This window comes from Antedon bifida, chromosome 7, assembly GCF_963402885.1.
Source record: "Antedon bifida chromosome 7, ecAntBifi1.1, whole genome shotgun sequence".
In the NCBI taxonomy this organism is placed as follows: Eukaryota; Metazoa; Echinodermata; class Crinoidea; order Comatulida; family Antedonidae; genus Antedon; species Antedon bifida.
This window is the reverse complement of record NC_136232.1, coordinates 2,024,663-2,042,489: the sequence shown is the minus strand read 5'-3', so window position 1 is coordinate 2,042,489 and position 17,827 is coordinate 2,024,663. Positions and strand designations below refer to the sequence as shown.

General features: G+C 32.7%; 1 protein-coding gene across 6 annotated transcripts in view; it reads right to left on the bottom strand.

The window, feature by feature from the left end:
- LOC144848870 (cytoskeleton-associated protein 5-like) overlaps positions 1–17,827 on the bottom strand; it is a 41,734-nt gene that overhangs the window by 19,711 nt on the left and 4,196 nt on the right. For 5 of the 6 annotated variants that reach the window (XM_078705812.1, XM_078705814.1, XM_078705815.1 and 2 more), the window contains exons 2-27: positions 17,195–17,290; positions 16,524–16,714; positions 14,744–14,870; positions 11,042–11,293; positions 10,552–10,672; positions 9,725–9,831; positions 9,312–9,425; positions 9,073–9,177; positions 8,683–8,772; positions 8,139–8,303; positions 7,514–7,642; positions 7,278–7,424; positions 6,911–7,018; positions 6,442–6,552; positions 5,980–6,072; positions 5,414–5,599; positions 4,736–4,833; positions 4,220–4,403; positions 3,551–3,793; positions 3,355–3,453; positions 3,084–3,197; positions 2,851–2,979; positions 2,483–2,677; positions 2,156–2,293; positions 1,528–1,617; positions 235–360 (exon numbers count right to left, since the gene is read on the bottom strand). In XM_078705812.1, the coding sequence (XP_078561938.1) occupies positions 235–360; positions 1,528–1,617; positions 2,156–2,293; positions 2,483–2,677; positions 2,851–2,979; positions 3,084–3,197; positions 3,355–3,453; positions 3,551–3,793; positions 4,220–4,403; positions 4,736–4,833; positions 5,414–5,599; positions 5,980–6,072; positions 6,442–6,552; positions 6,911–7,018; positions 7,278–7,424; positions 7,514–7,642; positions 8,139–8,303; positions 8,683–8,772; positions 9,073–9,177; positions 9,312–9,425; positions 9,725–9,831; positions 10,552–10,672; positions 11,042–11,293; positions 14,744–14,870; positions 16,524–16,714; positions 17,195–17,251 (3,519 nt within the window). In that variant the 5' untranslated portion in view covers positions 17,252–17,290. The remainder of the gene's footprint in view (positions 1–234; positions 361–1,527; positions 1,618–2,155; positions 2,294–2,482; positions 2,678–2,850; positions 2,980–3,083; positions 3,198–3,354; positions 3,454–3,550; positions 3,794–4,219; positions 4,404–4,735; positions 4,834–5,413; positions 5,600–5,979; positions 6,073–6,441; positions 6,553–6,910; positions 7,019–7,277; positions 7,425–7,513; positions 7,643–8,138; positions 8,304–8,682; positions 8,773–9,072; positions 9,178–9,311; positions 9,426–9,724; positions 9,832–10,551; positions 10,673–11,041; positions 11,294–14,743; positions 14,871–16,523; positions 16,715–17,194; positions 17,291–17,827) is intronic. The other variant, XM_078705817.1, reaches the window with a different exon arrangement.

Sequence of the window (17,827 nt, the reverse complement as noted above, 5' to 3'; positions counted from 1 at the left end):
TTTTGAAGCCTAAATGTTATAGTTTGAAATGATCTAATACCTCACTTTAAATATTTTCTAAAATTGTTTATAAAATATAATAACCATATGCACTATTACATGTATAATGAAATATTCCATATTAGAAATTTAAAAAGGATTAGTAAATAAAAATATGGTATTAATACTAATAATTAATATCATAAATGGGTGAATGGCTGTGACTATATAGTGCTAATGTCAATACCATCCTACCTTTCCCTTTGTCAGTTTAGATTTCTTGTTGGTAGTAGTAGCAGCAGCAGGGGGTGGGGCAGCTGATGCAGGGGGTGGGGCAGCTGATGCAGGAGGGGGATCCGGCTGGTTACTGGTTACTTCAGCCTAGTAATAATAAGTATTTGTGACAACATACAGTAGTTTGGAACGTTGAGAAGAAATGGTGTGACCTCAAACTGTAACCTTTCCTTTACGATGTAATTGTTTATATTAAATTAATAAATAAATACTAGAATTTTAGACATTATATTTAAACAAAGTTTTATGTTCCAAAAATTAGTGATCCTAAAGAATTACAATGTTAAACACTCATTAAACAATTACCTCTGCTTTAAACTATTACATTAAGATTTACGGTAATTTATTTTAACAGTATACTACATTTAAAAGATATTGAAGACAGAACTTGATTTCCTATAAAATACTAACATCACAGATCTACATATTCACTTTACAGTACTTCCATTTAGAGACCAGATATTACCTTTGACCTCAGTTTCTTTGACGATGACTTAAGTCCAAATTTCCCAGACTGACCAAATACAGTCGAAAAACAAAAGATAATAAACCAAAAAGAATGTAAAAGAAAAGTAGAGTCAAATTAAAAGAATAGTAGATCAAAGAAATAAATGAAAAGAAAGACAGATATTTGAGGCAAATTAAATAATAACACATCTATGATGTTTTTAGAATATATTTTTACCTTGGCAACCTACTATAAATACTTTTATACTAACAAAAATAAATGTTACATGATTTAAAATTAGCATTAAACTTTAAATACTGAAAAAGTCACTTGTAATAATATGCAAATTAGACTCTCTTAAGGTAATTTTTATCTTCAGAACAAGACACATGCTTACATACAGTATAGTAATATAAATAATAATGAGTAATAATCACTATTGGTAACCCTGTAATGTCACTCTAATTTGAATATTTAAGCTAATTTGCATATCATCAGGATGTGTGACAGAGGTGAGATGCTCAAATTTTGATCTCATCATATATGACCATTTAAAAAAAGAAAAATCTGTGTTTGCAATTTGTTTTACTTTGGGCTGTTTTTTAGCTAGATTGTCTAGCCTACAGGTATTATTAAAAAAATACACCTACTATAAATTTTGAGTTACTAAAAGTTATTAAAAACCTAAATTATAATGGTCACCAGGATGAATTAGGTATTACAATTTTTTGTGTACTACTACCCATTAATTGAAATTTTTAAAATTAATAATTTGTTTATCTGTGAAAGACGTGCCATGCTCTTACCTTAGGTTTGCTAGCAGACTTCTTCTTTGTGGTTGTTGTTGGTGCGGTGGTTGTCTCAACTGGTGAAGTGTCGGTGGAGGAGGATTCAGTCTTAAGTGATGGACAGATAGATAGAGAAAAAGGTATACACATCAACGAAACAGCAAATGGGGGAAAGAATACCATTAAAAGGAATGGGTGAAAAATCAGTGCAAATATAAAACTTAAAAATAATTTAAAAATATATAAATCAAGCTAATTGTTTTTGTTTCTATGTTTTTTTAATGTGTTTGCCGAAAATAATAAAATAAAAATTAAAAAAAATAAATGTGAAATATATTGTATTTTAAATATAAAAATCAGATATAAAATATATTTTGGGTGTAACTAGCGAATTCAGGAGTATGCATTATGGTCACCATTGACTGCCCGAAATTCTGGAGATTAGTTATTTAGAGTTCTGAGTAAAATTGAAGGATGGACAATTCCCATATAATCATGAAAATAAAATAATTAATTTGGAATTTAGCAATACCGCTTGGCAAAGAGTTAATTTGGAGCAAAACTTTAATAGTTGGAACAATTAAAGGATTTTTGATATCGATAACAAAAATATAATAAAAATGTACTATACTGAATCTAATCTTACCTTAGGTGGAGCCGTTTTGGGTCTTTTCTTTTCCTCTGCTGCCTTGGTTTTCTTGGCTTTTCCTGGTTTCTCAGGTTTGGCTGGTATGTTTGGTCGCTGTTTTTCTAAAATTTGCATTACTTGTGTTTTTGAGGATGGCTAAAATAAAGAAAATCAAAATTGTTAGTAAATAATAATAATAAAAATAATAATCACAATCATAATATCCTAATTAATAAGACTACCCCTCTTTGTTAAACTTCCTAGTGAGGTATTTAAGAGGACAACCACAAAGTACCGTACAATTATTTAGTGAAATAAACTGATAGTAATTAAAACATAATTTACCTTTAATTTATTGGTCATTTTGACGCATTTCTCATATGATATATGCATCATGAACAGCGGCAGTACGCCCTGGGCTTTTTTGCGTACATCTGGATTACGATCTTCCAATGCAGCATACAGTATTGGCACAGAGAGGGCTAGGTCTGATGGTAACGTGTGGTACTTGGCAAGCTTCTCTTCTAACCAGCCAAACACCTAAACACACAACAAAACAAATGAGTCTCAAGGGAGATGGAGGTCTGGAATATTAGACATGTACATTGCCACCTTTAATAAAGAATACACTGTAACTCTGCATCCATTATAACAACGTGCAGTTCATTGCAACTTAACAATTGAGACCAAAAGAAATTTAACAAACAACTTACCTCCATACGTAGAAATGGACTCTCTTTAGCTAAGACTGTATTTAGCAGTTCATCTTCAATAAAGGGAGCCAAGCCAACCTGCTCCTCCCATGCAGACACTGCTGTGATACTTGCTGCTCTAACAGAGGCCTAGAAAAAAGTACATATATATATATATGTATAAATCTTATCCTATATGCCATAGAAAAATAAGATCATATCAAAATATAATCATAGATTGAGAGGTCACTTACTTTACTGTCACAGTTGAGCATAAGTAGACCAGGAACCAGTGTCCGGACATGTACCTTGATGGCTGGACCGATAGCCTGGGCTAGTTGCGTACATATATTGGCAGTGTTGGTAGACTGACAAAAAAAAAAAGCAGTACAATATTTAGCTTCAAAAGCTTTATAGATTAATTTGCTTTTTTGATCCCCTTAATATCCACTGTACAAAACCATGTATACTTTATATCCACAAATAAACTTGGAAAATAAAACTATAAAAAATGGAAATTCTCACAAGAATTTTGTTTGTGTCACTGAGTCTGGGTTTTAACGCTGTTGGCAACTCTCCAAGGTTTGGTGTAATAAACTTATTACCGTTTAATATAGTTTGAACCTGAAAAAAAAAAAAACTCAATCAAGTACTACAAAAATCTCAACAATTGTATATTGTTTCAAAACCAATGAATTTTAATATTCTGAAATGATCTTACTCTCTCTAATCCTTGACCTCTGACCTTCCATTTCGAATCTCCTAATTCCTCTATCAAAGCAGATGTAATCTGATCGGAGATGTCGACTCGTGGAACAAGATCTTGAATACTAGGAGCAGCACCGCCCCCAACATCAGCATCGTCCTCATCTCTATCCTCTTCACCGTCATCACCATCCACATCATCAGTTTTCTCTTCCTTCTTGACTCCTCTGAAAGGTGCTGGTGGGCTGGTGCCTGTAACCTGGTTTGACGAACATACAAATTAAAATATAGTTATCATTGATATTACTCTACAAGGCCAGTAAGGCTCTGTCTAAACTTTCAAACTTTATGTGAAAAAAAAAATGTGACATGATGATGTCATTTCACTACCATATTTGGGAACATCACACTTTTTTTGTCAAACTTGTCTGATAGTGTAGACAGTGGTTTAGTTGTTTGGAAAAAAGATTTATATTCGTACAGCGTGAGATGTAGTGTACTAATAGTAGCCTACAGTACTGATGTGTAGTTGGTATCAAGAAGTTAATGTTTTTATGTATAATGTGTTCTGCATTATTTATATAATTCTTCAAGTCTATACGGTTTCATTGTTTTTACATGTACATATGATAACCAATTCAATCTGAATCTTATAGAGATATATATTCTTATACAGCAAATTTACCTTTTGGAACTCAGCATCTATTTGAGCCAACAGGGCTGGTTTCTCATCTTCAAACAGCATTCTAAGTGGTGCACCCATGTACATAAACATCACACCTACTGTAGATATAGCAGATGTTCTTATTGCTGGGTTTGTCGCTACCAAAGCCTTCTTGATGTATGATATGAAATTCTTAACTTTTATTCTGAAATAGTAATATAGTCATCACATTATCAAAAAAAAAAAATTATTTTATGTATTTAGGCACATGTGGCCAAGGATTACCAATAGCAAATTCATCACTGTCCTATCAGATAGGTGGTAATAGTCCCATAGTCCTTATCCAAGAAGACTTGTTCTACACCAGAACTGAAGTGAGTCGGTCTCGAACCCATGTCGATATTATTGGCTCTGTAGGTACGGTAAACCCTGCCTTATCCTTTGACCATGTGCCTTGCTAAATGACACCTGTCTCAGAGTGTAAACAAACTTGCTAAATGGACACTAGTATGAAATGACAATTTAAAGAAAACTTACGCCGCAAATCCGAATTCTTGTATTGCCTGTGTAAACCAGTTAATAGTCTCTGATTGGTTCTTTGGGTTTTTCTGACTGTCAAAAGCATATGATATAGCCTAGAAAAAAACACAATGAAAATCAACTGTAAATTATTATTTAACCATAGAACATCTATTAAGGGGACACCTTATGGACAAAATAAAGCGTTAAATAGGAGTTAGTTGTATTAAAACATATATTTCCCCGCATGTGATTTATGTTGTCTTTTTAATATGGGTAACCCCTGAATAGAGGTTGGAAGTAGTGGTAAAACCTTGTTTCATGAGTATGTGTCACTTTAATAGTGGTGTTCCAAAGGAGGGGTTGCTATTGTACAACCAACTCAAAGTCAGACACCCTTGGGCTAGCTGACTGCATTAGACCGAGAATGCATGAGTTTGACATCCCTGATTTTGCTCTGATTGGCTTGTATTGTGCTAATGCTGTACTGATCCAGCTTCGGAGATCAAAAGGTTTATCTGTGGCTGTAACACAAAAATGTCCATGCCCTTAACAGACACCGCACCATTGAGAATATGTAAATAGTACAGTACTGTTGGTATTTGTCGCGGCCAGACATAAGATCAAAGGACTGTTACAAGTTCCTATCTCGGCAAGGCGAGCTCAGTGTTGTTAGATTGCCTTGATCAAACTAACCTCAAGTGCAACAAATTGTAGACCACATGCTTCTGCCATTGAGGTCATTGTTTCCTTGGCAGTTGCAGACTGTTTGATGTCACCTATCTTCTCTACAATTCCTCCAATACACACACCTGCAGATGTACGACTGAACTTCCCTTTTTCGGCTAGAATTCCAATCAATGCAAATTTGGCTTTCAAAACCTGAAAGAAGATGGTACCATTTCATAAAAGGTGAATATTTTTATTCTCTTTTTATATGCATCCTACAGCAATGTATAAATAATATATTGTGCTTACAAACTAAGAATCTTTAGAGGCTTAGGAAGTGTAGTAGAAAGAGAAAAAGTTACAACCCTGACACTAGGTCAATATTGATCCCTGGACCTTGGGATTTAAACAACAAAGCTATGGCTCTACTACTTTTGGAACATTGTAACCATGGTACAAACATTGGTTTTGAAAAATGTTGAAAATAAGTAGGATATATGTATGTATGTAACTATGCATTTTTCTTATTGACAGAGGTCACAACACATGTTTGTAACTTATATACAAATATGTATAAATTACTATTATTTTACCTGAAAGTTGGCATCTTTATAGCCTGGTTTCTTTGCCGTTAGTCTCACGTACAACTGACAATCAATATCTTTTTTTTCCATATTGTGAATTTTCTACAATTAAAAGATACCATTTCAAATTGAATTGTAGTTTTATAGATTATTGCATTGTGCAGACATCTGTATTCTTCAAAATCAAAACAAGTTAAAACTGCCTCAATATAAATTTATTAATACAACAGTTTCGAGCATAGCCCATCATCAGGTGAAGAGAATTGTGACAAAGAATAACCATATATCAGTACAACATTCCATAAAACTGGTTGGTATACATGTATTCTTCAATGTAGTTTAAATATCATTATCATGATTTCCCTGATAGGTGTTTAGCCATAGTATTTAAACATATATAACCCCTTGTTTCAGAAGAATGTGTCCCTTAATAGGGGTGTCCCAAAAGAGGGGTTCTACTGTAGTACATACCGTTGTTAGTTCTTCCATCCCTGCTAGTCTCTCTTTCCAGTTGGCATGTGCCAGTTGCTGAAGCATTGATGCAGGTAAGGCATCTGCTGCCTTCTCATCAACATCTTCAGGCTAGTAAAAACAAAAATACATTTGTAAAGCTCTGTCCACACTATCAAACTTTATGTGACAAAAAAATGTGCCCATATATGGACACAATGACATCATATCACTACCATGTATTTTGGGCACATCACACTTTTGTTTTGTGAAAACTAGTCTGATAGTGTAGACAACTTTAAACAAAGCTTTGGATATCATGAGCAGAACCTGCGACAAAAACATCAATCCAAAATTCTTTCATGAGCACTAGAACTATTTGTGACATCACTGAATTCAAGATCAAGAGTATTTTAAAGAATTGAATGCTCCTATCAACTAGTATGTGATGGTGCTAAATGAACATCAAAGAACAAATCAAAAATGTTACCGAGTAGGCTGCTTCTGTTTTCTTTTCAGATTCCTCACTGGCTTTCGTTTTCTTCTTTGATTTAGTTGCTTTTCCTGCTGAAGAAGCTGATGCTGGTCTGGTCTTGGCCTAAAAAGAATAAGGTGATTCTGTTGAAGAATAGACCTGTGAACATTGTTTTGTCACATAAAGTTTGATGGTGCAGGCAGAGCTTAAGTTTTTCCCCAGGTGAACTAATCATAATGTTTGGAAATACTCCCAGTGGCTGTCATAAACCTGTTGAGGAACCAATCTAGGTGTTTGATCGGCTTTTATAAAGCCTCTCAATATTTCATTTTAGTTGAGACCTCTGCAATGGGTACTATACAACTATTTAGTATTGCAATACCTTAGCTGCTTTAGCTTTAGAAGGTCCGGCAGACTTTGTTGGTGCTGCAGCAGCAGCTGGCTTGGCTGGTTCTTTTGCTGCCGGTTTCTCTTTTTTCTTTTTGCCACCTCCTGTAGCGAGCTCAACATTGTCACAACATTCTTTTATCTACAAAATGAAAAATGAGTACAATACTTATACAATTTTAAAGTGAATGTTAAACTATATATATTTATAGCTGGTTTCAATAAACATACTTTATCCTGCTTTATCTTGTCTAGATCAGAAATAAACGGCATCAGATGTTTCTCGCTAACAACCTTCATAGCGGTTCCAAGAGAGAGGGCGACAGCATCACGTACCTCTGGTGATGTATCACCAATTTTCTTAAGAAAAAACCAAAAAACATAAGTATACTGACTAAAGAGAAGTAGTATATTGCCTACACTTTACATTATTATACTTGACTGGCGGCATTGGAACTAATAAAGATGAAGGGACATAATTACCATTGGCTCATTCTCAAGCACTGTCTACACTATCAAACTATGTGACAAAATATGATTTGCCCATATATGGACATGATGATGTCATCACTACCATAGTTGGGTATATCACTACCATATTTGGGCACATCACACTTTTTTTGTCAAACTAGTTTGATACTATAGACAGAGCTTTATTCACACTTTAACACTAATATAAACTATAAAAAGATGGCCAGGGTCTACAATAATCATTCTCCACAGACTAACTCCTCAACACGTAACAGGGTCTTTTACATTACGGCAAATGTGATAAACATCACACAGGCACTGGGTAGAAAACAGGTATGACAATTACACAAGAACATTTTTATACCATGTGATAAATTGTACCTACCTTGACAAGTGCTACAGAGAGGGGCTTGAGAACACTCTTAGGCAAAGTGGCTTGAGTGCAATGCCTTATAGCACGTGCAAGGAATGAGGCTGTCTCAGACCTTACAGATGGGTTTTTGCTGTCCAGAGCTGCTAGGACGTCTTCAATTATGCTTTGCAAAGTAGTCTGTTAAAGAAAAATGTTTTTTTAAGCTGTTTACAATTTAAAATATAATCTGAAATTTTAAAATTACAATCTGAACCAAAACACAATTTTAGTTTTTTTTAAATTTAGAAAAATTGCCAAGGATAACCATTCATTCACTATCGTTCTGAAAGGTGGCAATCCTATTCACAAGAAAAACATATACACATAAGATGCTCTACATAAACAAAGTCATTGGGAGTGGAGTTGTAAATTGTCCTTATCATTAGAAAAATTACATATGAACTCAGGACCCTTCGATTATTAGCCAAGAATCATAATCATCAAGCCACAACTCCACTCCACTCAAACTATTGTTTTTTTAAAAAACATTTTGAGACGTTAAAAAAATATTACTTACGGTTAAAAATATGGCATCTATAGCATCTCTCAATGCAGCTACTACCATGAGTTTCTTCTCCTTAAATTTTTCTAATATTGCACCAACACACTAAATATAGATACACAATAAATTATTCATCTCTTGAAAATGTAAGTAAATTTTGTTCATATTGTTACTACTAGACACATATTGTAAAGCCCAAAATGTTCGTGGCCCTAAATTTTCGAGATTTTACATTTCCAACTATTTCGCAACCTTTCATTTTCGCGATTTGATTTAACCATCTTGATGGTAATATAACTAAAAGCAAAAGGGACAAGGACCAAATTAACTTAAAAATCAATGATTTTGTACACGATCTATCAAAAAATTGATATGACTTTTTATAACAGTATCAGAAAGGCTTACCGCAACAGCAAATGGGTTGAATTTCTTACGAAGTCCAATTGCCAGGCCGCAAAGGCATTTAGCTGCAACGGTTACAATCATTACATTAGAGTCTTTACTAAGCACCTGAAAATAAAAATAGCATATTATTTTCATAAAGTTTTTCTTCCAAATATTTGTGATTAGGATTTCAGTCTTCATAACACCAGAGGTCCAGCTATAATTACTGCCACAGAACACCACATTTATTTATTCCTTACTTTTTTCAAAACTCGCACAAGTTCCGCAAAATCACCTGGCTCTATTTTAGGGCTTGTTGCTAATGGCAACAAATTGTCAAGGACCTCTTTTCTGGTTTGCCATTTTTTAGCTTCCTGTAAAAACAAATAAAAGCAGCGTTTAAAAAACCGCATTTAACATTATTAAATGCTACAAACTTTTTAATGGTTTTAAATTTATATAGCGTAAAATACAAATAGTATCTATGCGCTGTTTAGCACAAGTGTAAAAATGAAAAAGTTGATGAAAATAAACCAGGAAAAAGCCCAATAAACCGAATAAATTGACCAAGACATCGGAAAAACCTGGGGATGGGAAACAAGAGCCTCTATTGTTGCACCAGTATGTTATAATCTAGGAATGCATCAACTACATTTATGTATTAGACACTTACTATGCTTTCAAAGAAGTCTTTTGGTAACTTGGACAGAACATCAACAGCAGGAAGCAGTTCAAAAGGATCCACTTCAGGTCTAGCTTCTTCTTCCTCCTCTTCAGATTCTATCAAATTCAAAATATCATTTTATCAAGACTTTCGAGGTTAAAAAATTGATGTAGATAGTTGTTTTAAAAACTGCTATGAACAAGATATTTTTTCAGTTTCATAGACAAATTTTCCAATGCTCCAGTCGACGAAGATATGCTCCATGAGGATGTATAAAGCATGGTGTAGTGTGAATAAACACTAAAGGATGTATAAATACAAACTTTATGTGACAAATATGGCCATGATGATGTCATATCACAACCATATTTAAGCATATCACTAGCATATTTGGGCACATAAAACTTTTTTTGCCGAACTAGTTTGATAGTGTAGACAGAGCTTTAGATATACATTGTGCACTTAACATAAATGTGTAATTTCCCCTAGTATGAACAAACATCACAGTCTGATGACCGATTTCCATGGGATCGCGCTGAACATTTTTCTACATAACACATATATTGTAATGTGTCTAATTTGCCTTAAATTGAATGAATGTCTAAAGCTCTGTCTACACTATCAAACATTATGTGATGTGCCCATGGACATGGTGATGTCATATCACTACCATATCAGGGGGATTACCACCTATCTGATAGGACAGTGATTAATTCACTATTGGTAATCCTTGGCCACATTGCCTAAAGAAAAGAAAAAAGATTTTTTTTTGGCACATTTTTTGTCAAATTAGTTTGATAGTGAGGACAGAGCTTTAGTCAATTAATGTTGTTTACCTCCATCGTCTCCAGCTGCTTCTTCAAATTTCTCTTTTTCTGCTTGCTGCGATTTCAAGAAGCGTATTTGTTTAGGCGCTTTATTTGGTATTTTTTCAAATTCTTCTTCTAGTTCTTTCATCTTTCAAAAAAAACCCCAAAATAAAATAAATAAAGGTGTGTGCTGATCTTGAGACACTTGACACTTTACAGCACTTACGTTTGCCTCCCTCCACCCAGGTGTATAAATGGGTACCTGGTATAGGTCAAAACACAACTGCACTGATTACTGGCTGCAACATTATGGGAGTATGTTTCCAGATGTGTTTGATTCATAGCATTACCGGGGTAATAATGTTAAACGCTTAGAGGCTTTGTGCATTAACCGCTATATAAGATTGGCATATTATTATTAAATATTAAGAGAACAAATTATTAAAACTGTCTTTTATTTGTTGAATGGGAAGAATATTTCCATTTGATAAAAGCCTGACAAACAACTCATTTTCACCTGCACAGGTTTGATGCTTTGTAGGCTAGGCTTAAACACGGCTCCAATCCATCGGTAAATCTCAACAGCAAGTAGTTTAGCCTCCTCCCGCACATTCTTATCACTGTGTTCAAACAGCTTTGGTAAAGACTTCACGATTGGTTTCAGTGAGATTATCTTGGAACCAAAGTTACCAATGGCAGTACGCAACACTAGTACGCACGCTGCAACAATTTTAGGCTGTTTGTTTGTAAGACCTTTCATAACTTCTTCCTGTAAGTTGGTAAAAGACATCAAATAAACATTAATAATTAGTGTGAAGACTCATCTGTTTTGGCATGTATTCACAATTAAATAGTTAAACCTTTGATCAGAACAATCTTCGACAGAGATCCATGCTGGTTCGAACAGGGGGTAAAAGAAGCAATATATAATAGGGCATTGGATGGCAAGGATGGGGGCCATTTCAAACTACCAAATGTTTATGACCCAGTTCTGATGTCATTGGCTAGGGTCAATTCTCCACCGCGGAGAATGGGTCATTCCGCCAAAGAAGTCTACATCTGTTAGACAAAAATATCGGAGGTAAATAGTTTCTTCTTTTTTTGTGTTGTGATCAAAAGTTTAATTATTTAATTAACATTAAATTAATTATTTATTATTCTCTCAGAAAACCACTACCACAACATGTCTAGCTTTCTTAAAGTCTTGATACTGGGTGCTCTCTTCAGTTTTTCTATTTTTTTCTCAAGAGGACTGATGAACAGCATACCGTGAGAAGATCCCCTACACTTTTATAAAGTGTACATAGTTCTTGATAATGCATGCTTGGTGCATTATACAGTTGGACCAACAGCTTTGACGCCTAAGGCTACAAGCAATATGGCATAGACTGGTTTCAAACAATACCTCTCATTATGTAATAGTCCGATATCCCTTATCACTACTATATATCATCTGCACAAGTTACTGTACTGATAGTAAATAAAACTAAACTTAATTTGACTAGGGAAAAGTCCACTGAGATTGCGGCTTTAAACTCAATTTAACATAAATGTTAAACAGATTATGGTTTAACATCAGATTATAGTTTAACATGTCATAATATTTTAAAGGTAAAGCAGCAACTCTCAAACACCAATCAAATAATTTGAAAATATAATATTCTGATGGCTTGGCCCTTTAATCTGCACTGGTGGGATTGCTTTACATACACATAATTGTATGCATCTATTTTCTAGATTTACTACAGATAATGTACAGTTAGTGTAACATGTTTTCTGTGCTGTTAGTAGGTATCCCAATGAAAAAATTTAAATTAATTTGTTTACTTTTTCTTTCAGTTAACCACAAAGAACTTAATGTAATTAGCATTTTGCAATTTAAATGATTGAAATCCGATTACCCGTTCTGAAGTTATGGTTATTTAAAGTGGTAAAAAAATACTCGATTTTTTGCCTAAAAATGGTGTTTTTTGCAGTTAAAATTGGAAGCATTTTTAAAAGGTTATAACTTTTACAATAATCAGTTAAAAGTTTTGATTTTTTTTAAACCTATAGATATCACAGAGTTGTACAACTCTATTTTTTTTGGAGTCTCAACGAAACCCATTTTTAAAATTATTGGTCCGCAAAGTTGGTCCGAAAGCATTTTGCGCCCATTTTTGCTGGAATTCCCTAAAAAATGAAAAAACTGCAATTTTTTAATGATCTGTAACTTTTGAACTACTGTACTAATTCATTTAATTTTTTTTTGTACTTGTTAGAATGTAGTGTATATTTCATTAATAAATATATTTGATATGTGTAATATGAAAAAAAAAATATTTTTTTAATGGTGAAATTTAAAATTATAAAAAAAAAATGAAAAAGTATGTTAAAAACTGTGTGTACTGTTTCCTTTCTTTCACACTAATTTTAGGTAAGTATGATTATTATATTATTTTAATATACTTTATATTCATAATTTCAATCATAAATACTAAATTATATATAACTTTTGAATACGTAAAACAAAATTTTAGGGCCGTATGATTATGACACCAAATCCAAGCCGGGCTAAGATAAGATGCTCTCTTTAATAGGCAAACACACAATGGGTCAAAATAAACTCATTTAAAATAATCAATGTTAATTAAAACAATTAATTGTTTACATGAATAGTATATATAACATTATAAAAATGGTTTTCTTTTCGTATTTCTAACCGTAAGTACGTTATTAAATTGAAATACGGAGCTAAAGTTTAGGCCAAGTAACGGCTTACTCGCGATCAGCAGTCGCTCCCGTAAAAGTATTTCGGTCGCAGTTAATGACTTTCGGCCGCCGTATACAGAGTCAAATGTAACGTTGGTAAATTAGCTTAATAAATTCCTTCGGTACATTTAAACCTAACGCATTTGCATTGTATACTTGCATAATAAATCTTCCGCACATTACACCAATTTTAAGTTGTTAAATTAATGCGTAAAACCAGATATTCTACAACGGAAAAGGACATGTCAATCTCCGACATCGCTGCTGTCACACATCTCGCGTCGAGCTGGCCGAACTCGAGCGAGGAAAACTAAACAACGTGTTCAAAATATGGAACGTACCATTCGCTGATAGGGTGCAATAATGTATTAAACGGAAAACGTCACAACAAACTAGCGCGTATTTCACAGTACAATATTTTACTCACTACAATATTCACCGGATTATAATGGTTGAATCTTTAAAATTCTGAACGGGATTTACGCCTCATGCACCATTTTAAAATGTAGTTCGCACAATTACCATGCACAATACGTTTGTAATCTATGTTTTATCGATTTCAATGTAGATTTAGCTATAATTTAATACCAAAATCCATAATATTTTTCCATAAACGGTGATTCAAAATTGGATTTTTGTCACAAAAATTGACTTTTCGTTACTAAAAATCTATTTATAAAAGACGATTTTCATATCAAATTAAAGCTCATTTAAAGCCTGATAACATACAACAAAAATTAATCCGCTAGCTTCAATGGTAATCGTGCGATCGTGTTTTGAAAACTGATGGGGATTTTCCGATGAGGTTTTCAACGCGCGGAAATCGGCTCGACGGGATTTTAGAACCGTTTTAAAATCGCATTTTCTCGGCGACTACTTCATTAATTTTAATTGTAAACACACTTATACATAGATTAAAACAAGTACTTTCAAACAATATAAATTTTGTAAGTATTAATTAAGAGTGAATAAGATTTATTTACCATCAAAGTCATACTACTTATTCGAATTTTGTTAATATTTCAAAAGTGATACCCCTCTGTGCGCTTTCATTGGGATACCTACTGTTAGACACTGTTAAATATGAGAGATTTGCATGTAACATTAATGTATGCATAGTACAGTTACCAAAACAAAGAATTAGTTCTTCTAGCTTCTTTACTTAAAAATATTATCTAAACAGTAAATTTAGTATAATTGTTTTGATTATAATTGCGTTTCTATTAAAGGTAACACAACCCAAATGAAAATCGGTGTATGAATTTCAACAAGAATAATTCAGATTTAATGTGACTTTATGATTCATTTCATGAAATTTAAAATATATATTAAAACAATAACATTTTGTTAATATATACAATGAAAAGCAAAGGTTGGTAATTATAACCAAAAACAAAAGTATTGTTAATATAAACAGAATGAATGCATGATGCATACAAAATTACATTGATAATTATACAATACTTACAACAACGACTTCCTGTTTTTCTAATTCAATGCAAACCATTAGTATTTCTATTCCCTTTTCTTTGGTTTTGGTCCTTGAAGAATTCAGACATTTTAAAACCACTCCTGAAGACACCTCGGCACATGTTCTACGGAAAGATGGACAATAATATAAACTTATTGTTTTAAAATACACACATATCTTGCATACATACTTTGTAATCTTTTTACTTGTCACAAAACAAATCATTATCTAAAGTATAGACCATCTTACATTTTTCCTCCTTTGGCCCTCCATACCTATCCAGTAGCTAGCATAGGTGTGATCAGTATTATTTAGATTAAAAGTATGAAAATCCCTGCTGCTATGCTTGCACTTTACCAATTAATTAATTATTCATGAATAGGAATTAATGGCTTTTAGTGAGTGTATTTCATTTTTACCAGTGTTTTAACTAATAAAACACAAGTATACATTTAATACTGTAAACAACCTGTAAACTGGTACATTTCTAGTGACATCTTCGAATATTTAATCAGGTGTGCTCACATTTGACCTTTTTCTAATAAAAAACATTAAACATTACAGCCTATAGATTCAAAGAATACTTAAGGCTATAGTTAAAATGTACAGTAGATTTTTTTTTAAAAGCTTTGTATTTCCTGTATGGATGTTTAAACTGAATTTATTTGCTACATGATCAATTAAGGACCTTACCAACATTTTTCTACTGCAGTAAACTACATTTCTTTACTCTTATGAAATTATTTAAAGCTTATTTTAAAATCATAGTGCAGTAAAAAATGTATTTGCTCAAAGGTAAAAATGTAGCCATCTGCGAGCTAATCCTGGAGGCTTGTTTTATTTACCCTCACTCCTTTTTTTTCTCTTTTAAAAACAAAATATTCTTTAAATACATATTTAATTAATAAAGCTAATCTATTATTTAATTTACATAATTTTATAAGTACAATATGAGTTTTATAGATTATGAATTAAACAAAATAATACATATTTGAAATTGTTTCAATCTTTTATTATACAAGTATACCATCAATAGCAAGTTGGAATTTGAAATCACAAGCATAGATGCACACGACCTGCCTTAATTGACCCGTTCTAAATTCGTACAACTAATGAGGCAGAGGTTTAGTCTTCCTGTCAAACTGCCAAGCAGTTTGCAACACAAAAGTAGAACATAGAAACGGGAGGTAATTTTATTTCAGATTTTAAATAATCCATTTCTCTGTGGTCGTTAATGGTAATTAACATCAAATTTATTTTGCATTCAAAATATGAAGCGAGAGTAGAACCATTCATTTGGGACATTATTTTGAAATGGAGACTTTTCAGTAAAATGAAGGAGAGTTCAATATTTATTTTAACACTACAGCCAACCTCCTATTCAGGGGACACCTCTATTTGGTCCTGAAGGTCACACGTGTCCTCATAATAGGGTTCTACTTTTAATATTATTCATTCAATTGAAATTCTTAAGAGATTTTTATTTACAAATACAGTATTAATATATAATGTTTGAGATATACTGTAAATATACAACATTTTAAATAAACAATGTGTTTTTGATATAATATTAAGAGAATTTGAACATTCTTTTCATAATGCAGCTGATTCTCGGTACTGTATCTATTTCCAAAGTATCATCACATGTGTTTCACATGTATCTAGTAGTAACCTAATCCTTAACCTACATTACATGATACAACAAACGATACTTTGGAGATAGATAATATGTGGAGATACAGCACTGGGAATCTGGAGCATAATGAGAGTTACTTACTTGTGAGCTGAGGCTGCATTGGGTAAGAACGCCAAGACAGCATCTAAGCCCTTCTCCTGGGCTACAGCATTCGTGTCAACAACAAACTTTTTGATGATGCCTAAGAACTTGCTGAATTCTGGACTCTTGCTGTCCAATGTGCCAAAGTACTTGATTGCTTCTGTATAGCCATGTAACCTGGCCTTCCATACCTAAGATTAAGAAAAATTAAATTATAAATTTGAAAAACAATGACAATGTAATCACAATGATGATGACAAATTTGTAATGCTGACTGACAATTATAATGATGAAAATAATGATGACAAAGATGATAATGACAATTGTAATGATGACAATGATAATAATGATGACAATTATAAAGGATGACGATGACAATTATAATGATGATGATGACAAAGATGATAATGACAATTGTAATGATGACAATGCTGATGACAATTGTAATGATGACAATTATAATGATGATGATGACAATGATAATAATAACTCAGTCATGTAGAAGTCAATGACGATAGAATGATACTGGGGTGACATCAATGACAACAAAGTCTCAGTCATGCAAAAGAGTACACTATGATGTCAATGATGACGACATAATTACAAAATCCAAAAATTTAATATTGATGACAAAGGTGTTCAAAAATGATTTAAATAAACATCAAACTTACTTTATGAATACATCTGTCATCAAGTGGCAGTTTAATCCATTCTGATTCATCTGCCATGTTTTTAGTGATGCTTGCTCATTAGTATTAAATAACTATCTGAAAAAGACAAAAAAACATTGAATTGTATGATTATGACATCAATTGACTAAAAAGACCAAATAAGGTCATCATACAGTATGAAGATATCTAATTATAAAATCTATTTTCGGTATGAAGAAATAGATATAGATAGATAGATTTATTCGTACAATCAATTTTGGAAATTGGCTTTCCTTTGGTATTGACGACACATTAAAATACTTAAAATACAGAGCTCATAAAAATAGTTACATATGCATAGAACAGTAAAAATAAATTACTGCAAATACAATGAGTTAAGCCTAAGGACACCTTCATTCTTTGACATTTATCTTAAAAAAAAATGTCTACATTGATTACAAAACAAAATACATGTGATTTAAAAAAATTTACATGTTTACATCTATCTGAATGTAAAATATGAATGATGATATCAAATACATGTCTACCTACCTACTCATGAAACACAACACATTTTGAAGACATTAAAATGTAAACAAATTTCAACAACAGAGGTCTAGTCAGTATTCATGACACAATAGTATAAAGAGATAT